Source organism: Pempheris klunzingeri, chromosome 14 (genome assembly GCF_042242105.1).
Source record: "Pempheris klunzingeri isolate RE-2024b chromosome 14, fPemKlu1.hap1, whole genome shotgun sequence".
Taxonomy (NCBI): domain Eukaryota; kingdom Metazoa; phylum Chordata; class Actinopteri; order Acropomatiformes; family Pempheridae; genus Pempheris; species Pempheris klunzingeri.
Genome location: NC_092025.1, coordinates 21,999,535 through 22,021,617, shown reverse-complemented (window position 1 = coordinate 22,021,617; position 22,083 = coordinate 21,999,535). Strand labels below are relative to the sequence as shown.

The 22,083-nt window shown below is 39.6% G+C and overlaps 1 protein-coding gene across 2 annotated transcripts in view; it reads left to right on the top strand.

Moving 5' to 3' along the window:
* ncam1a (neural cell adhesion molecule 1a) overlaps positions 1–20,056 on the top strand; it is a 70,451-nt gene extending 50,395 nt beyond the window's left edge. The window contains exons 13-16 of one of the 2 annotated variants that reach the window (XM_070844237.1): positions 12,779–12,986; positions 14,486–14,602; positions 15,198–15,659; positions 19,911–20,056. In XM_070844237.1, the coding sequence (XP_070700338.1) occupies positions 12,779–12,986; positions 14,486–14,602; positions 15,198–15,659; positions 19,911–20,031 (908 nt within the window). In that variant the 3' untranslated portion in view covers positions 20,032–20,056. The remainder of the gene's footprint in view (positions 1–12,778; positions 12,987–14,485; positions 14,603–15,197; positions 15,660–19,910) is intronic. The other variant, XM_070844238.1, reaches the window with a different exon arrangement.
* Positions 20,057–22,083: the final 2,027 nt, after the last annotated feature.

Sequence of the window (22,083 nt, the reverse complement as noted above, 5' to 3'; positions counted from 1 at the left end):
AGGGCCCTACTGTGTCTATAGTTTCTCCATTAATGATCTATCGGGTGAATTAATGAGGCTCTTGGATCAGGTTTACGCATCAGTGGCAAGCAGGCATATACTTGGATTTACCTTACATTACACCACTGGCCATTACGAACGAGAAATAATAGCCTGACTCCCATGGATATGCTCTCGCATCGAGGTTGTTATCTATCTGATCCTAAACTCTGCCACTAATCTGCTGATTAAAGTGACTGCTTGTGTATACTGAACCTTAAAGCAGAGAGGTTGGACTGCAGTGGTGTCTTTGAAATGTCTTCCTTTCTGTTCTCATTTCCCATTACCTTCATTTCCGTGACCCTCCACCCTTGCCTGCCATGAGCCACGTGTCATTTGCCGTGCTACTAACATGTTATGACTTCTTTTTACGTTGATCCTCTAACTTAGACTTCCTTTTATCCCTCAATTCAGTCTCTAATAACCTTTCAAACTTGTATTTCTGTATTTCTGACCTTATTTTTCTATCTCTCTCCCTCTTTTCCCTCTCTCTCTCCTGCTTCCCTTTTCTCCGTGTCCTCTTCCTGTCTTCATGTGTGATCTTCTTGGGCACCTATGGACCATGACATTGCCATACACACAAATTTCTTTCTCTGTTTTTGCTTTTATTATGTTTTTTTTTCTTGTCACACTTTGCTATTGCTATTATTATCGCTCCAAAAACTCTGATGTGGATATTAAAATATCTCTTTGTCATATGTGGTTGGTCACTAACCTCAGCTACCCTTGGTTGCCGATGTGTGACCTACAGTCTGGCAGCTCTTCTGCTGTCCATGCTGACTGCGCTCTGGCTCTCATAAACTGATTTCATTCAAGGAGAAAGAGGATAGTCTGACCCTTTGAAATCTTTGGGCCCAGACTCCTTTGCTTTCTATGCCTTTTGACCCTTGTGCAGCCACACACAAGATAAAAAAAGATGAAGAGTCAAGACATTGGTTTTATGACATTATTACAGGGTGCTCAGTACTTGCATCATTCTCAAATTTTGGGGATTTAGATTCTGTTAATATTTTGTTTTCATCTGTTTTCATGTTGTATATGAATAGAGTCAGAAAGGGAACATTTTAGAGGGTTTTGTCAATGTTACAAGTTGGACTTGAGTGCTCCATTGGGATACAATGTAGACAAAGTGCTGCCACTTTGTTTTAGCTACAATTAGTAACACATTCATAATGCCTTAATGTGATCTTAAGAGGGTTGATAAATAGAATAATTACCTTACACTGTTTATTATGTGTCTACAGTGTGCTAACCGGAAATGGCAATTGTGAAGAGACTTTTATTTTGGAATTTATTGCCTATCAAATAGACACATCATTCCACTGCTATGTCACAAATGACATAAAAGCATGAACACTGCATGAAAGCTGACACAAGGCATGATCCAGTATTCATGAATGTGCTATGCAGCTGCTTTAAAGCTCAGCCAGTCAAGCATTATGAATGTGTTAACCGGGTGAAGAGTACAAATGCTGTGCCTAATTTCAGTTTTTTGGATACAAGCTTGAAATGTCCTGCCGTACAAAATGAGGAAAGATAACATTAGCAGAAATATTTAGTATTGACTGTGGTCAGAGTATTCATTTTTCAAAACATTGTTACTTTTCGACATATTATTATGCTCACTTTCAAATCCATTATTATGTAACCACCTTGTCAGGAGAGAACAAAAGGCTGTGGAGAAAAACTAATCATGTTTTGTGACAAAGTGTACATACTCTTTTCAAACTGACCTTCAAGAAACCTACAAGAAATCAGATGTTTTTTGATGGTTCATGTTCTCTTTTTACCTGAAAGCAGAGAAATGTCTAAAAAAAAAGATACACGCGAAAGCTGTTTAACACTAAAAATTTCATTTTCAATAATGTGAAATTATTCTATTCTCTGAGACATTTTTGTAAGTACATATCAGTGTGTTTCCATGTAATCATTGTAGGGTTGAAATAAATCGTGTTTCTTTTTCTTTCATGAAAGTAATGGCTTTCTGAAGCTTTAGCAACTAAACATGCTGAGATGTGTGACGCAGTGCTGAGTTGTACTGACTGTTCAAAGCCCTTGTTTTCCTCTGGAGCTTTAACAAAATGTCTGTATTCTGCATTCAGTGTTGTATTACACCACACACACACGACTGTTAAATCCAGATGTTGAAAGAGTAGAAACCTGGCTATAGTCTAATTGAATAAATACAGTATGCATTTTTAACAAGAAAATGAACAAATGGTAAACAGTATAAACCGCAGAGGCTCATTCATGTGAAAATAAAACTAAAAAACTATAACTAGAAACTTTATAATCCCAAGCTACCTCAGCTTCTGTTTTTGCATTGAGGGGCATTTTCAATTGTTGGCCAATAAATAGTGAACACTTTAAGTTAAATAAAGATACGACTATGCACTTTTTGTTAGCAACAAAAGCTACTTTTTAGTACAGTAGAAACATCATGGGAGCTGTAGTTTTTGAATGCTAATGAAAACTTCATTATCATATCTGTTTATATGTGGAGATTTGTGAAATAGCGACACTTTTAGATTATAATATAGACGGGACAGCACTTTCATGTTATCACGTCGCAGCCTTTTGATCGATGAAAGAAACTAACTGATTCTGGGCAGAAGCTTCCCCAGAAATCGATATGGTGGATTTGATGCCAAATTTAGGTTAGTGTGAAGTAGTGTCATCCGTAGCAGAATGAGCTGTAATTTAAAACCTTTAGAACAGATCAGATGTGCAGAAGCAAAATGAGAGCGGCTTGTTTGGCAGGTTTTTGTTATAGCTAGCTAACAAGCTAACATGAGCTAAGCATCAAATCAATGTATTCAGTGTTGAGCCAGAAACAAAACAGAAATTTGATTATTATAATTGTAAAAAATACAAAATACAACCTCTCAGTGACCCTAACCAGTTCTGTGGGATGACATTGTTTTTCAGTGTCTTCTGTAACCATTAAAAACCACAGTTACAGGAAGATTCTTATTAGTGTTTACTGACGTGTCGCTGCTATGATTAAGGGTTAAAAAAACGACTTTGTTGAGGTTAGGAAAATGTTGTCATCATTATTAAAAGACAGAAACTGTTGGTAGGAAACAGGAAGTGTATAGCAGTGTCCGTCTTTGCTTATGACAGACCAGAGTCATATATTTCCCATGGCCACTGTAGGTCTTTTTCTGTTCAAAACATACTTCCTTTTAAGCATTTGATCAAACAACTGATTCTGTGTTTTTTTTGGAACAGCAGTCTTACTATTAAGGTAGTCAAGCAATAAATTTAGACATTTAAAAAGCTCCTTTTTGACACTAACTAAGAGCTATAAAATGGCCATCAGAGTGTTGGTTACTCAAAGCCCTCTATACAGTTTCCATTTGTTCAAATATTTGTTCCATAACCTGCTCTGCATCTCATTAACGTCCTGCAGAGTCATGAGAAGTCAGAAGATGCAATGCATAAATGAAGAAATTACAGTAGAATCACCTACGACCATGATCAACAACAATTACAATTCAATGTGAGAGAATTAATAAAGCATTGATACATTTACAGTAATCGGACAGATGTGAATGGTGATTGTTTTCCCTGACTTGGTAAAGAAAACATTGGAGAGCCTGCAATGTGGTGACCAGTGATGAATACATTTTTATACATAGTCATTTCAAGGCCAAAACTATTCAGTCATTTATCAGGATTTTTAGTTGACAGTTAAAAAGTTACTCACCATGCACATAAGAAAAAGACCCACTCTTGTGGTATCCATAACTTTATTTAATGGTAAATTTTGCTTTCTGCTCTTTTCATCCACTCCAGCATGGTGTTGGAATAAAAGAAAATCATTCACTATTTTACACACAGAACATATTTATTGTCTGTTGCCTATCAAACACATTCTCATGGGTGCTTGAATTCCTATTTGAAAAACAGAAATGCACAAGGTTACATCTTAAGCAGTGCTTGTGGCAAAGAGCACTTCAACCACTTCAACTCCAAGTAAGCAAATGTCAAAGGTCTTTCCATCTGATTTGTAACCTTTGAAAGGGGCTGTGGAGGGAATGTGATCGTGAAGAGGCTCTCTGGCTGTTACTTAGGATGTAGAAGCACCATAAACATAAACTGCTTGCTGTCTACAAACTTACATGCCTGAAAGTAGAATAATAGTAATATGTGGTTAAGCCCTGTTTCTCCAAACAGGAGTGAAAAATACCCTTTTTTCCCTTTCGGTGGTTTGCTTCAGGCACTTCTCATCTCAGAATGGCCTTCAGGCCATTCTGAGTTTGGATCTGAAATGAGACTTGCATTCTATCAGTTTATTATTCCTGGCACTAGTGTTTAATCTCAACTAAGTTCTGTCAGAAGGATAATAAGAGCTTACAACACCCTTGAGGTCTTTTTTGTCAGTTGTTGGTCCCTCCTGTTGTTCATCAGTGTCTATTGACTGATGATAGTGCTGATCAGTGCTGAGTGATTTTCATTTTTGCTAATCAGGACCTTCATCTAAGTGTGTGCATCAGACTTACATGCAATGCATATAAACAGAATATTTCTCCTCCCTGAGGCAAATGGTAAAGTCGCCCACTGCATACAGACTACAGCCAGAGCTGCTGCTATTGTTCAGGAATTTGAGATTCGCTCTCTTTGCATGGCCTGAAACATTTTCTCAGCTTGTTAGTTCAATTTGATTAATTGATCCTATCCATATAAACATCTCATTAAAGTCAAATTAGCAGATCTGTTTAGGAAATGAAGCTACAAATTGTATTTATTCCATAATCTAGAAATGTTGCTCCACTGTTACTTATGTCTTTATCTACTTAATTGTAATTATTCGCACCTTCGATTTTCATTACAGATTTCAACTACACGTTGTACTTAGTTTTGTAATCAGATTAATCAGATGGGGATAATTCTGACTGAATTTTGTATACAACAAAAGCATAGAACAATCAGAAAACCTACAGTAATCATTTCTGCTTAACATTATTGTCTATATGAAGTTAGATATTTTATCATAAAGTTAAACCCTTTCCTAATTCTTCCTCCCCTCATCTTCTACTTCATGAAAATGAGTCAGCAATTTATATTTATTTAAAGCCAACATACACATCCGTTTGTAGAGCCTGTGGCCTCACTAGTAACTGGAATCTTCATTTAAATGCTTGAAATCCCATCCAAGCAGACACACTCCTTCCTGCATGAATAGTTTCCAAAGATCTTAATCAGTCACTTGTCAGCATCACTCTGCTTCCTTGTGGCCTAAAAGCAAACAGAATCTGAAGTTCACGTTATCTTAATGGTGGTGCAGTGCCACACTGTGGAAGAGCTCTGATGGAAGATACAGACATGGGAATTATTGAAGAAACTTTACTGAGCCAGATATGGTCGGTGTAACACCCAAAGAAAGAAGATTAGAAGATGGAAGAGCAAAGTCATGAAATAAACAGTCGGCGTTGATTTGGAGAAGATCTTGATTTGAAATTGTTATTAAGTTATTAACCTCTTCAAACACTTGATTTCCTCCCTATTTGCTTGCTCCAATTCATACTTGATATTCAGTGCTGCATCAAGTTGAAATGAAACTTTTCACTGGACTGTGGCACTAGTTGAAGTTGTTTTACCTACATAAGAGGCTTCTTCAGTGAGTTTTAAACCTGCCAAGGGTCACACAACCCTTTGAGAGTCCTTATAGTTAAATGGCAGCCATGTGGGAGTCGAAGTCGAAGTAGACTTATAAGTATTTAGTCATTTCAAATGAGAAAACTGACAACATGTAATATACTCTAACAAGTCGGTATTTATGCTAAAAATGCTTAATTTGTGAGTATGTTGTTGGACACTAATTTATGTAATGCAGTGCAGAAAGGAAATAGAAAAGCTGCTTAAAACTACAATTCACTGGTGGGAGTGAGACGTCTCAAGAGTGATCTTGGAAAACCAGAAAAAAAAAAGATATGAAAAATGTATAATGTCTGTGATTACGCATATTCCATAATTTCCTATTGGTAAAAAGTACATAGATTTTTTTGTACTGTAAACTAACTGCAAAGACATAATGATATGACCATTAGTATATAGTCTGTACAAGTAGTGTAGAATAGAGTATGAGGGTACTGGCTCAGTTGTACTAAAGGTGATGCATGCTGGCAATGACCCAGATGATGCTTTCCAATGTTAGGGGATCTGCAGAGGCAGTAGAAAGGCGGTGCTGCAGTCCCTCCCTCCCCCCCCCCCCCCCCCCCCCATTCACTGAGGGTTGCTCACATTAATTGCTTTCCACCTTCATTAAACCATCTGCCAAGGAGATATGAGTATATTATTTCTTAAAGCTGTATTTTTTCTTCTGTAGAAGGGCAAATACTATGTTTGAACCTCTACAATATGATGTGCTGTGTATTTGGGGGCTTTGGTCTCTGTAATGTACAGATGTGTACAATCCTCACTGCACTTCAGCGTGTTGGTATTGTTAATATTGTTGATGCTTCAGGGTGTAATCCCTCTGGTGAAATGAGCGTTGCCTCACTGCATTACCAGGATGAGTCCTGCTAACACACAAAATGTCTTGAACTGTACTTCTATAGTCCAAAAAAGAGTCTCATTTAGATTTAACCGTGTTATTGATTGCTGCATTCTGTTAAAATGATGCATCCCAATCAGTCGCCACTATTTGAATGCAGTGTTTTAATAATTTGTACACATTAACTGCCAATATGTAGGTTTTTCATGAGGGTAACGGTACAGTCTAGCAGAATGTTAATGCTGGATAGTGACCTATTGATTTCTCAGGAATTTGTGGTTTTCAGTGAAATTTAAGCCTATCACATGCAGTCTCTTATCAGCAGTCTTCTGGGGAACTGGCTCAGTACTGTACCTGACAAGCCTGTAAAAAGAAATGTTTGTGTAGTCCATCCTGACACGTAGATTTGTGGTGAGAACACTCGTTGAGAACCTCCCCCCAAGGCACTGAATACATGCCACATGATTTATTGTGCCTGTTAAAATGCAAATGAAGCAATGGGCTGAGGAAAAACTGTTGTCCGCAACACGGCAGTCACCTATGAGTACACAGAGCTGTGGCGCACTCCTGCTATTTTGATCACAGCCATCAGAGAAAATTAAAGATTGCATACTACAGTGCAGCCAAGGACGGGAAGATAGTGAATATAAATGAAATGTCTAGACAGACCATGGGCTTTGCTTTCGCTTGAAAATATATGTCATATAAGTGAAATGGATACAAATTTAACATGTTTGAGAGGTAGACAAACTGAGGAAGACATGTTATCTATCATAGCAAATGCTATTCCACGGTGGCTGGTTGCTAGGTTTTAAAAAGGACAGGAGGGAAAATCATGTGCTATTGAAGGCCGAAACGTCTACAGGATTTTTAAAGATGTCTATTTTGAAGTCTGTATTTTAAGACTGAATATGTGTCAACATGACTGTCCTAGTTCAAAGACCCGGAGAATTGTGGCCATCATTCGCCCTAATTTGTGTCAGTTACTTGTTAAATGGTGCATTCAGGCAGTGCTTCTCAACTCGTAAAGTCTGGAAATTTTACATGTCAATAGTAAAACTGTCACATAAACTGGACCAATGTAATTGCAGGATGTAAATAATGGACGCCTGGGTTAAACTTAGCTGCTTGAACATATTCATCCCCACACAGGCTGGTTAAATCTTTTGTGAATATTATTAGAAAAATCATGTGATGGAGAGAAATCTCAACTCATACTGTAAAGTTGAGTAATGGGTCGGTCAAGTGTTAACAATTAAGTGTGGTTTATTTAATGGAAGGGGTGAGCTGGTTGCCCCAAATCACATTTGATTGGATAAATGTGTGTGTTTGTTCCCGAGGGCAGGATGAGTCTTCAGAAATAATTTACTATTGTACAGGAAAATAGATTCAAAGAACCATTAACACAGGCATTAGAACTAGAACAAAATGTCATAGAGTATGATCCTGCTACTTTTGGTTATAAGTGTAATTTTAATTCTGAAGTGTACAAGCCAGCAAGAATAACGAACCATCTGCTGCATTGCAATCTGACCCATGGTGTCAATTCCTGGAGGAGAAACGGATATCTTTCTCCTCTATGATAAATTTGTCTTTCTGTGATCAATCAACAATATAAAAGACACCTCGAGGCACCCTTGCACATTAATTCAGAGGAGCTGACATTTAATCCAAATGTTTATGGTTGATGGATTGGATCAAAGTCTGGTGTAGCTGCAATATGTTGATGTACGTAGTCTACATTTGGCCGATTACAGCACCTACAATTATTCAACTCCCACTGCCAATGAGGTATATTGGCAAAATTTCCAAACGTTCAGCTGTGTTCAATGAAGAACTCAGACATGAACAACTGAAATAGCTCAGCACAACTAATATTGCAGGTGGTTTCTCCAAATTCAACAAAATATGGCACTTTTAATGACTACTGCAGTCTCAAAATTATTCAACCCCCTGAATAGAATCCCTCATAAGAGCGCTAATTTGCAAATCAGGTGCTGTCTCAAGCACACCTGATGCAACTAATCAAGGGCCTCATTAGTCTCATCATGTGTGCTTGAGATAAAACACATCAAATACCCAGAATGGCTAGGGGTTTGTTCACAGTGGTGTTTGGTTGCCTGTTAGAAATATGGGTACGTCAAGAGAATTGTTCAAAAAGTTAAGAGAGGAGATGATTGCCCTTCACAAATATGGAAAAGGATACAAAAAGATAGCAAAGGAAATGAATGTTCCTAGAGATACTGTTGGAAGCATAGTTTGCAAGTTCAGAGCTAAAGGAGCATTGGCTACACTACCTGGACTTGGCAGAAAGAGGAAGCTATCAACAGCTGCCACCAGATTTCTGAGGAGGCAGGAGGCCAAAAACCCACGAGTGACTGCAAAAGACCTGCAGCAAGACTTGGTGGCAGCAGACACTGAGGTTTTAGTTTCTATAGTAAAGCACATACTAAATGCTGAAGGCCTCCATGGCCGAACTCCAAGACATACACCACTTCTGACCCAAAAGCACGAGGCAAGTCAGCTCCATGAAACCATATAAATAAGCCACAGAAGTTTTGGGATTCTGTTCTGTGGAGCGATGAAACAAAACTGGAACTTTTTGTGTCTATGGATCAGCGGTATGTCTGAAAAAGGAGGAATGAGGCAGACGCTGAAAAGAACACCCTGCCTACAGTGAAGCATGGCGGTGGCTCTGCTGCTTTGCTTCTTCTGGCACTGGAAACCTGCAAAGATAGATATTGGAGGGCGAGATGGATTCAATCAAATATCAGGAAATCCTCTGAGAAAAGGTTATGCCATCTGTGAGGAAGCTGAAGCTTGGGTGCCATTGGACCTTCCAACAATGATCCCAAGCATACCTCAATGTCCACCAAGGCTTGGCTTCAGAAAAAGTCCTGGAAGATACTAGAGTGGCCGTAACAGTTGCCTGACTTGAATCTCAAAGACAATCTCTGGTGGGATTTGAAGAATATTAGAGAGCTGGAGGCTGTTGCCCATGAGGAATGGGCCAAGATTCGTCAGGAACGCTGCCAGAACCTGGTGTCTGGTTGTGCTCTACTAAGCACTGATGATGTTTGTCAGGAAGGGGTAGAATAATTCTGAGACTATAGTCGACATTAAAAGTGGCATATTGTGTTGAATTTGGAGAAATCACCTGTAATAGTAGTTGTGTTGAGTTATTTATATTGTTCTTGTTTAAGTTGTTCATTGAACACAGCTGAAAGTACAGTTTACAATGCTGTTTTTAGTCTTTTCATGCAGTTTTGCTAAGCTTGGGTTGTAGTCAGGTTGTTGTACATACTGTGTGAATACAACAGTTGCAGTGTTACAGACATGCAAAAGATATTTGCAGCTTGTCTCTAACCAGCTCCTTAACCACATCTTCAGGGAAGTGGGTATTCATATCAGTTTACATAAACTAAAAGAGGGTCCTCAAACTGCAAAGTGCTCACATCCACCACAGATGGTTTGATTAGTCTTTGCAGAGCCCAAACTATGCAAGGGAGACTTTTAATGAAAATACTTCATATTTGATTGGGCTCTGAAAAGCCTGTGTGACACAATAGTGGTCTATTTAGTGATATACTTTTATAAAAACAGTTCCAGAAAGTTCCAGTGTGATGAACTTGTGATGGTATAACATGGTAATTCGATTTTTTACCATGTTTGGCAGTAATTATATTGACTTAATAGACTGTACACAAACATATTTATGACAGTACACATTGATTATGAAAGGACATTTTATATCTGGCTCTGCATTCTGTTCCACCTTCATGTCCTTTCATGGGACAACATCAAAGTGGCCACTTTGAAAAGCATACTGCCCAGCACTACTCAAAGACTCAAAAGTCAGCTAGCAACACAATATGGGTAAGTTAAAAAAAAGATTCAACTTTATGCAAATGCATTCTGACGCAAAGGAGCAACAACCGGGTGACAACCAATCATGCTCATTTTGATTTCCTCAAGAAGTTCAAATACTCAAATACATGAAAGAGCTTCAAACATGATTGTCATGGTCAGTGGCTTCCCAGTTCTTTGCAATACAACTTGAATTAGTTCATCGGACTTGAATAAGAAAAAAACTTTGCTGTGAGAATCAACTACTTTACTGTGCGTCAGTGCAGTGCAACATGAGAAAAGTATGTAAATGAGACGAGATACTGCATGCTCCTACTATTGATATGCTGACATGATTGAATATGACAGTATTTGTCAGGATCATTGATTATTTACACTGTGTGTTCCATGCATATCTATTACGCACTGTGAGTCAGTAGGTAAGCATTGCACCACAAATGTTTTTCCTGTTTGAAGCATTGTGGTAAGTAGCTTTTCTTTTGTCCAGTGAAGTCACAATTAGGTTTCACGTTACAATGTCTTTAGAGAGTTCAGTGTCATCATAAGTTGTCAAAAAGTGGAAGGACAACAAATTAATCATTAGTCCAGTGCTGCAGAAATGTCTTAAAAATGCCAAAACTAATGATTAGAGCCGAGACAGCCATTCTTGAAATGCAGAGCCGCAAAGCCTTAGCTGTCTTGGACCTCCAAATCCTGTTTCTTCCATCCTGTGTGTAAACTGCATGAGCATTTGTTATTGTGGAATAATATGTGGGGGAAAATAACCTGCATTTGCACTTTGCCCTCAAAGTGGAATTATGAATGTGATGGCTGCTTGTACATGTGGAGATAAACGGCTGCAAAGAATCATTTTTAACTTTAAGAACATTTTGGAGCAGCTGAAAAGGATTGAATGGGGACTAAGAAAAAATCACAACAGCTGTAAGTTTGGTAACTTTGTTTGTAGGGTTTATAAGAGTTGTAAGTGCAAGGTCGGCCTATGAAGCACATCTCCAATGTTACCTTTAAAGAAAAAGTCTGTTTTGAGTAGTGTTTTCCTTTGACGAGTTCCTTACTGATAGATTACAATTACCATGTATTTGTATTCCAGTGGTCTGCCTCTGAAAAGCTAGGGCAAGGACACATTGCACAAACAATGTAAAAAAAAATTTCCCCATGGATTTTCAGTGTTTTGATCCAAGGCCAAGAAATCTTAATGATTATATATATTCTGCTATGTTGACCTGAGTGTGGCCTGAGTTTTCTAAATAAAAGTTTTCTCTCATCTTTTTTGTTGCTGGAACTTAGTTTGTTACTTTTTAGACGCCCCTGCAATTCAGCACAGATTTCATTAAGTTCCTTTATCAAATCACTGTCTAATTAATAGTCAAACCATGCAAGTGATCTTTGAAAAGCATCTGACCTTGTCAGAGTTTTGTTTTTCCTCATTGAACTATCTCTTCATTTACCTGATAGATTAGCACAAACTTTGCAGCAATGTTTTAACAACCATGTTTCCGAGAAATTCCATTTATATACCACTAATTTGCAACAGCAAGTCCTGAATGCCTCCCTACGAATTTCATGGGTTAAAATAGGTTCAATGGGAAATACTTTCCCTTCAATCAGTCCTGGTAGCAGTTACATCTCCCTCAAAACGTCACTGGCAAAAAAGAGTGGTTGTATATAAACATGCTTTACAGCAGCAGACAGGGTTGATCTTGATGACTTCGGTGATCCCCTGGCTTTTCTCTCTGCATCAAATGTCTCAACAACTACTGGTTGAATTGCCATGAAATTTGGTACCGACATTCATATCTGTATTTTTTCATTTTCCAAATGTTAATGGTAAAGTCATGAATGCGTCAAACATGTAAGCCTGATAATTATTAGTGTGATACTTGGTTTGTATATAGTACACACTAATGTTGAACCCTAGATGTTTTCCACATCCACTTCATCTTCATACTGATTCAGATGTGTGATTTTTATTTTTATTTTTGTCATCTTTGGAAGTTCTGTTATTGTGTGTGAAATTGAACACCTCAAGTGCAACGGCCATGATGATTTTCAAGAGTAAATATCGAGTTGCCATAATGAAAGAAGAGATGAGGGTTTTATTGTGTTTCAGGGTATTAGTTAGGCGGCGCCTCTGCCATGATTCATCGATGTCTTGAAAGGAATGACACACTTGAGGTCTTGACATCTGAAAAACTGAAGCTGTGTGTTAAAAGTTTGACTGCATTCCTCATCACCCCTCTCTCTTTCTTTCTAACTTTCTTTCTATCCCCTCTCCTTCATGTTAAACCCTCTCCCCTCTCCTAACTCCTCTTCCCCCCCATCTTTCTTGCCTGTTGTGCTTGTGTATCCCCTCTCCCTGTCCTTGCCTTTCAGATGCAACAGGCGGAGGCTCTGGCCTCGGCACCGGAGCCATCGTGGGCATCCTCATTGTTGTCTTTTTCCTGCTGCTGGTGGGTGTGGACGTCACCTGCTACTTTCTCAACAAGTGTGGACTCCTTATGTGCATTGCTGTTAACTTCTGTGGGAAGGCTGGGCCGGGTGCGAAGAGCAAGGATATCGAGGAGGGCAAGGCAGCATTCACGTAAGTGAACGTCATCTTTGCCAGTTTATGACTTTAATGTATTGCTCAAAGTTGCACTAATCAATATTTTATATAAACAATAGATCAAATTACTGTGTAACATGAAAAGATCTGCTCACAGTTATGGTCCCGCCCACAGCAATTTTTCAAAAAAGCTCTAAAGCTCCACAGAATGCTACCTGCCAAGAACCAAATGGACAAAGTTAGAGGCTAGCTTGTGAATGTGAATTGAAGCAATATGTATGTGCAATATGTAGAATGTATTTATGATATGTATTCTGTTCAGCATGTAGAAATAGAAATGTCATAATGAGACAATGTGGCTTGAGAAGCAGTCAGTCTTGGAGATATTTCAGAAGTCATGTTCTGTTCTGTAACTCTGAGCAAAACTACAAAACTGCAGGCTCTTGGAAGCACAGTATTACTGACTTATTTTGTAAGATCACAGTGTACAGAGTGTAACTATGTGTGCAACTAGCTGCATCTTCTCACCAGTCTTTGTGCCCGAACCTATTGCTACTGCTCTAGTTGCTACAAAGCATATTTCCCAAAATGTTGAACTAAAAAGTAAAGGTTTGTTTAGCATTGAGGGGAAGCCATAATATCCCTGTGCCAATGTAATGTCCTATTACATCTCAACTTCATGCTGTTTCCTTCAGCTCACCTAAACCACATCCTAGATTTCCAGACTGTACAGGGATGTTTTGATCAGGTTTGGGGGATAAAATCCAATCACATTTCCAACTTGAAAAGCTGTTAGAATTCACAAATAGAAACTGACTTCCTACTGAAAACATTACGCCACAATTAAAGTGTACAAGAAGAATTCAGAACTGCATTTAACAGATTACACTTGTAAACATCAAATTATGTCAAATTCAGTTATTGCATGTTAGTCATTGTTTGATCAAATATTCTGTTCAATATATTGAACTGTCTCTCATCATAGCAGCTATCAACTTCACAGCACAACACAGCAAATAAATATTTCAACTAAACAGCTCACATGAAACGGATTTATTTAGAATGATTCATTATATGTACAGAGTTGATATTTGGCACCAACATGTCACTCCCAGCATGCAAAGACTTTAAAGCTCAGCACATTCAGAGAGCACTGTGATGATAACAGACAAGCCCCCAGGGGAAACCTTCAATCAGAGCCTGCAGGTGGATGAAGGTGGAGGATGATCAAATGTGAGAAGAATGAAAGTGTGTCTGACAGCTTAAAGGACTATGCTAGTATGCTAGTGTTTTTTTTTTTTTTTCATATTTAACCCGTTAAACACAGATTTAGTTTAACATTGCTGCTGAGTGTTCCTCAGGTGGGTGGGGTGGGGTGGACATGTGTTACACAGGTAGATTGTGTATGTTGGACATCGAGTTATCTGTCTGACGTAGCATAGTGGGCCATGTTCTTCTGTGATCTGCCGACGTTAATCAGGTTAACAGCTAATAAAGTTAGTGTTTGCTTGCTGTCTGTTGCCCGCCAACAACAGGAAAGATGAGTCTAAGGAGCCCATTGTTGAGGTGAGAACAGAGGAAGAACACAACCCAAACCAAGAAGGAGGGACCACCACTGAGCCGAATGAGACCACACCTTTGACAGAACCTGAGTGAGTACAGAACAGGACCACTTCCCCTGTCTGGGGGGCGTACAATCGTGTAGTTAAAGACTGAGAGGCCTAAAAGTAATTAACTTTATAACTACCACTGTACATTGTTACAGATCTATAACTTAACAGAACTCTTGACCCTATAGTCTCCAGATAACCTGTAGTTTCTATAGAAATAATCTGCTTTTATCTTTTCACACCAAAACGTAGCAGTTTTTACATGTAGTCCTGAGAGAGGCTGCCAACAGCAGACCCTGCTTTTTCCTCAGTCTTTGCTTTATTGTGAAAAGCATTTTAGCATCCTGATCCTGAAACCCCTATATAGTTCTATAGTTTGTTGTTGTATTGTTTTTTTTCTTTTCCCCTTCACAAATATTTTGTTGCTAACATTTGGATTGTGTAGATTTTACTTTTTTTACTTCAGCACAGTAGCACTCACTCTGTCTTGTTTATGCCCTGACCTGCACTCTCCCTCCCTCTATATTTCTCTTGTTTTCCTTTTTCTTTCTTCCCCTCACTTTTCTGGTGGCTCTATGCTACTGCCCCTGTGTCCACCTCCCACTCCTTCCTTGTCCTGCTCCTCCCCACCAAACAGGCCTGCTGCTGCAGACACCACCTCCACGGTGGTAAACTTGCTCCCCTCCACTGCCACTAACTCTGTTGCTGAGAGCTATAGCACGGCACAGAGCAGTCCTGCTAGTGAGAGCACCACGCTAACCACCAGCGCCTCCAGCCCAACCAAAGCTGCCCCTGCCAAGTCCTCCCCCACAAACAGCCCTGCTGCCCAGTCCAGCTCGCTTAAAGCTAATGCCCAACCTGATGTTGGGCCCCTGGTTGACCTGAGCGACACCCCTAAAGTCCCCCCCTCATCCAACTCAACACCCCCTGTCTCAGAGCCAGTCAGCCCACCATCTGCTAAAGCTGACGGGCCACAGAGCCAGCATGACCCAGTCAAAGCCCCTGACAGCACCCAGAATAAGGACTTACAAGTAGATGGCCTGACCAAGGATGCGCCCAATGCCCTGTGCACAGACTCGACCACACCAGCCCAAAATGAGTATGAACACCACCATAACCCCATTCCTCAGCTTGTCGCCTCTGCTCTGGTAGCATCCCAGCAGCCCATAAATGTGCAGCTTTCTAAGGAAAATCCACCCTAAAATATAGATGCACTGGTTTTGGTTTCATTTCATCACTTGCACAATTTTACATCTGCCAGATATTTTGCCAGCAACAGTAGGTACAATTTAGGTTCAATCCTATCAAGTGTCACAATTTGTTCTAATCAATTCACTGTCCCAGAATTTGTGGGAGGCAAGTTAAAGTATTTATCTAGATTTTTTTCTTATATTCTCTGAAAATGCATCAAGCTTTTGATAAGTCACAGTTTGATTAACATAAGTAAGAGGCAGATTTTGGAAAAGTTTAAGGATAAAACTTGCAGCCTAATGATAGAACAAAGCTGAATTGATTGGCATTGCGTTCATTTCACACAGATGCTGAAAAGCTCACTGGCATACAAAAACAAGAGGCTCAAAACCTCCAACAATCATGAAACGGAGATCAAAAGGTTTCTCATTTTTCATTGCATTGTGAAGGAGTTGAAGTGTGCAAAAAAGTGAGGTTACAGCACGGTGTGTCAGTCTCACAGACTGTGATCAGTGCTTCCAAGCACAGCTGCCTTTCAGTTAATTTTTACAGTGTTGCCTGATCACCGCTTCATGTTTGGCTGTGGGTATGGCACTATATGTTCAATAAATATATATATTGAAGGAAAAGACCAGGATACCAGTGTCTCCACCAACAGCTGAATGAATGAAATGCAGCCCAAAACCATACTGCAGAGGGAGCACAGCTGTGCCCCAGTTTTTAAAAGCTGTATAACTCGCCAGCGATCCTGGATTTTTACATACACCCACCTTTAAATCATTCTGGTCAAACTAAATTCTGTTCCCTAAACAAAGTTATTCACAACACCTGCCTTCAACGTATCTGCTGAAATCTACTGAACATCTCTGGTTAATGATTATTATAAGATGCTTTAAGGGTGTAATTTTCCTTTAAGAATGCCAGATGTTACAGTCTAATGGGATGCCACCAGTCAACAGATGCCTGTCTTCATTCAACCACCACGTTCACCTGTCTGTTTGCTCACTCAATAGAGTCAACCTTTCTCCTTCCATGCAGCCTCTTTGTATTTCACCCAGATTATCTCTGTGATTAACCAGTTGCTGCATCATTATGGGCAACATGTAGCTGAATGATGCTCTTGTAATTGTAGCAACACACCTTGTTCACACTCCAGGGCTTCCAGTAATACTTACGTGAGCAGTAGCAGCACTTCCAGTACTCATACTAACAACAGAAAGTCTTGTTCACTCTGAAGAGTAGAGAGAGAGAGAGAGAGAGAGAGCGCAGAACTTGAACATATTGAATACAGACGAACATAGTCCCTCTCAGTTGTGCAGGGTTGAATGAGCTTGTTCAAGTAAATTAAATTCTCGTCACAGAATGACCTTCAGCAGCATCACTTCCTTGTTCGGTGTCCTTGTCGTTTTTAGAAAGGATGATATATAATGTAGACTAATGGAAATACCAATCTCAGAATCTCTCCAAGACACCTTTGTTTTTTTGTTTTTAAATTCTTATAGAGAGCCCTTATTTCAGTGGTGCTATAAAAGGTTAGTAGTTGGAGTTTTGCCCCTGGGGGGTTGCAGATGTTCCTGATTCCTGCCACCCATTGAGGATGGTGAGAAAGCTATGGCAGAAGATGAATTACAGAGGCTTACTGACAATCAGTCCTCTTTCTCTCCCTCCTTCATCTCATGCTTTGCTCAGTCAGATGGCCAGAAGATGTCAGTGATGAAGTATGGGGAATTGAGAGCTAGTTGGAAGCAGGGCTCTTGTCAGCTCAACATCACCTTCATATAACCAAACTTGTCATTGGAGGGATTTTTCTTCATAACTTTTTGACAGGACTGAAGCACAGCTCTCCCACTGATCTATGCGGTGATCCTTCTTCAGCATCCCAACACTAAAATGTCTTGTCAAGCTTCTTGTGGGTTTATTGGATTTCGGTGTGACGCACACCTCCTCAAGGGCCATTTTTCACTCTTCAGTAGAGAAGTTTCTTTGTAGATCTTTCCACAGACTATAGAACCCTACATATCTCATAGATGATAAAGGTTTCAAACCAGATTTCACTCATTCCATGTAGCTTTGAATTGCTCTTGATTGTGTAGGAGTATTTTTTTTTTAGATGTTTCAACATAACAGTGGCCTGGGTAGCTATAAATGAGTGCACATCCTTCAAGTACATTAGGTAGAAGTATAATACACTTGTGTGAAAGCAGGGTTGTGCCTATTGCCTTGACAGTGACAGTTATGGATAATGCTGCATGAAAAGGTTTTACAGTTTTAAGGTGTTGGGTGGTTACATCATTTGTTGACTAAGCCAGTCGATTAAGGATGAAATGTGTTGAGAAGCACATTTGTGCGACATTCTCAGAAACCTGTGACAAATCACAAAGACGTTTGCTGATGTTTACAGTACAAAAAGTACCATTCAGTTATTTTAACTAAACATGTCCAGAAGATATCAAGTGTAGATGGACGCTGACATGGGTGACTTTAGTGCAGTAGTTATATAGACATGTCAGCGCTTTGGTTGATATGTTAAAAAGGTTGTAAGCTGAATTTTAAGCCTGTGTAGTCATGTGCTGTGTGGATTATTGCTTGTAATGCACAAGTTTATAGACAATGAAGGTGAGCACAGATGAATTTGGTGCTGAAGGCAGTGGGTCTGGCCGTGACCTACTTTACTTTACTTTGCATAAATGCATAAATCTGGCCTGGCTGAATCCAGAAGGGTCGTGTATTTTTCATTTTTTATACAAAAACTATGAAAGAAATCTGTTGCCTGATCAGACCTGCAAAGTGTTTCACTCAAGACTCATCTAATCTAAAGGAGGGCTGAAATGTGACAGTAGGTGTGCGGGGCTATACATAATGCTAAATAATAAATCACACAATCATTGGTCAGTCGGTCTGCAACACTGTCAGGTCAGAGCTTCCCCATCACCAACACTGTGGTGCATGACGAGGTGTCTCTAAAACTAACAGACGGATGAAGTCAGTGGATATTTGAGGTCTTCTTAGGCTGAATGTTTTTGGTTTTGAATGTTTGGATTTTCAGGCCAAAGTTCCCACCTGTACACATGAATGGACTTCTGCCAAATGGAACTGAATTTAAGGGTGTGTTCATGCTCACTAAAGGAACCTTTCCATTTTGGGTGCTCCGTGGGCTTCCCTCTAGCACCACCATCAGGCTAAAGCTTGGATACAATAAAATGGTATCAGATTTGCTGCCGAGGGGATTCATATTGCCAGCCCCACTGCTGCTCCACAAATAGTTCAGTGGTAGTATTGTCTGATGTAATGTTCTTTGCAGCCTCTCGGGGATGCTAGTGAGCTTTAGACTTGCAGCCTGTTTGTATGGACAATAACACATCATTTAAAGTAACATCAGGGATCAAAGGATTCAAGAAGACATGTATGTGTTAGTTTTAAGTCTGTTAGAGCTGGATGTATTTAAAGACTCGGTATATAGGGCAGCTGCTGGCCTAACTTTGTAAGGCCCACAGAGAGCATGTATATATGTCAGCAGAAAAAAGAGGTGAATTGAATTAGAGTTGCTGTTTGAGAGCTTATACATAAGTAGAGATGTATGTTACACAGCAGTGAGGCGCTACATTGTCCAGATGGAAGCACCAGCAGCATATTACTGTAAATGTATTATAACAAAGTGCATGTGCTAACAGCAGCAAATGTTCAACTTATGTGAAGTATGGCTTTAAAGTCTCTTTCCATTGTGTCTTGACTCAGTCCAGACAGTGTGTAATCCTCTTGTATATTGTAGTTTGTGTTGTAGGTTATGCCTCAGTCTTTCATTCCTTCATGCATTGTGCCTACTGTACCGGTCCTGTCTCATTCCACATCGCCATTCATTGTTCCTTGAAAATAGCTGTGACATCCATGTACTCTTATTTGATGTCTGGCGAGGATAGTGAGCTTGATCCCATTATGTGTGAAATGCATTCAGTTCCAGGAGGGAAAACAAATTCCCTCAAAGCATCTTGCATGTTTTCCCCCCCATTTTTTTCTTCCTTTCTTTGAAAAATGACACAAAAGGCAGCTCAGAGCAGACAGTTTAGCTGTGAGAGACAGACTTACTTATTCACTGTTAACACAATCTCCTCTCTTTTTGTCTCTTTCTGGGTCTCTCTCGCTCCTGTGTTTGTCCCAGTAGCGGTAAGACTGTGAAGGATGATAACACTAAAGGCGACACGGAGGTGAAGAATGCCACGGCTGAGGTGAAGACAGTTCCCAATGAGGCTCCCCACACGAATGGCAATGAAAGTAAAGCGTAATCTCTTCACCCAAGAGCAGCGGGAACAAGAGGGTGTTTGGGGGGGGGGGTTGGGTGTGGGTTTTAAGGTTCAAGGGGGCGGGGGGTCACAGTCACTGAAACCTCAAAGCAATGTCATACACCACCCGATCGCGTCAGAAAAAAAGATCTAAAAGCAACAGAAAAGCTTAAAAAAAAAAAGAATCATGGGTTTCTTTCTCGAGTGTCTTCTGACCAGGAAAATGTAAAGACCTCATACACATGCCTTAGTTCCTTTTACGTCAGCTCCTATTTGGTTATTTGTCACAGAAAAAAAAATTTAATTCATACTCATAGTTCACCCTCTTTCTTGTATGTAATATCAGATTGACCAACTGTTAAATAAGGAACAGAATCTCTACTATTTTCCTCTAGGTAACCATGGTTGGACTGTAGCTTTACTTCACAGATTACTGCCCTCATTATGTACACACATGTAAGAATGGTCTTTACCAGTACTACTATTCTTTATGCAGTATGGTCATCATCATGGTAATGGATTATGGGTCCTTTTTCCTTTGTCTATATTTTGTTGTGTTAAATAATGTGCAGATGTTACTGCCTATTTAGCTTTTTTTTAATGTGTTATTTCCAGGGTTAGAGATTAGAACATTAGCATGCCTGTTTTTGCAAAGTTACTGTATTTCTGTACATGTTGCTGTCATTTGGTTCCTCTTTTAGACGTTTTTTTTTTTTTTTTTTTTTCTTAAATGTTGTCTCCCTTTGGTTCTGGTTCAGAAATCATTTAGTCCAAACTATGAGAAACGGAAGAAGACACCAGAGGAGGATCATAATGTTATGAAAGTCGATCTTCGGGGGGGTTTCAACCCTGTCTCCCTAAAAATTCTGTTAGTGTGTATATTGGTTAATGGCTTTGGCTAATACTTTGTGAACAAACATACCAGGTGCGAAGATAATGTTCACTGGCACAAGAGTTGCTTGGTCAGTGACTATTTTGCGCTGAGTATGAACATTTTGTTACTTTGCAGATCTGTTCATTAAAACATTTGCTTATTATGCTAACGACATTACATTGATTACGCTAAGTTTCTTTCTAAATGTATTTACAGCTGAGCTGTATATGAACATAATTTTTTTAGAGACAGGGTTGGATTGGGTTTAGGTAAGGGAACCATCACACTGAAGATTGTTCCTTTTCAGGGGCCACATCCCTCAAAGCCCAATTTTCAAGACTGAAATTGACATAACTCAACTTGCGTGTCCCATTCCAAAAGAGAAATACTGCCTTATTTTTTTGAATTTGAGGTAGAGTACAGGTGTGTCCTCAAGTCTTGAATATCCTAAAATCCGCCACTCAATTGTTTTACACTGTTTTCATTCCTCATCAACTCGTTAAGTCAGAAAATGATCATGTGACCAAATATGCCAAGTGTATTTACATGGTCACTGGTAATTACAGTATATGAGCTGGACCAATGTAGCCAGTAGCCATGTAGGAAAAGTTAATGTAGTTATTTGGACATATTTACTAGTTAGAGCTCTACCTGAACTACAGTTCGAGGGCAACTTCCCCGACCTCTCAGGTTGATGGGATGGGAAATAGAAAACATGCTAAGGTGAATCCTTAGACTGTTTTATCTTGGGAATCCGTTAGCCTTCGCCGCCACCACATGTAAACCACATTGAAGGAGGTGGCGCCTGTAACAGAACACAGCTTGTGGATGATATTTGGTTCTCTTTAGATCAGTGTAGGAACACGCCTTTATCTCCTGTCGTCCCACACATGTACACCTCAGCAGCTCCAGAGGTCTCCTTTAAGCATTTCGGACCAGTTCTCTACCTGACAGGTTTGAGCTTAACTGTGATTTAAAAGGCCACATGTGTTCTGACAAAACAGTTTCAGTCGTCAGGTTTGGACGAAGAACTGGACACGTTTGCTGAAAGAAAACAAGCCCTTCAGGCTTGTCGGCCAAACTCGTTGAATTATTTATACAACAGTTTCCTCTGCCTGCAATTGGTCTCGAATATCACATTTGGTTTGTTTCCTTGGGGTTAACAATCTCTACCTTCTTCT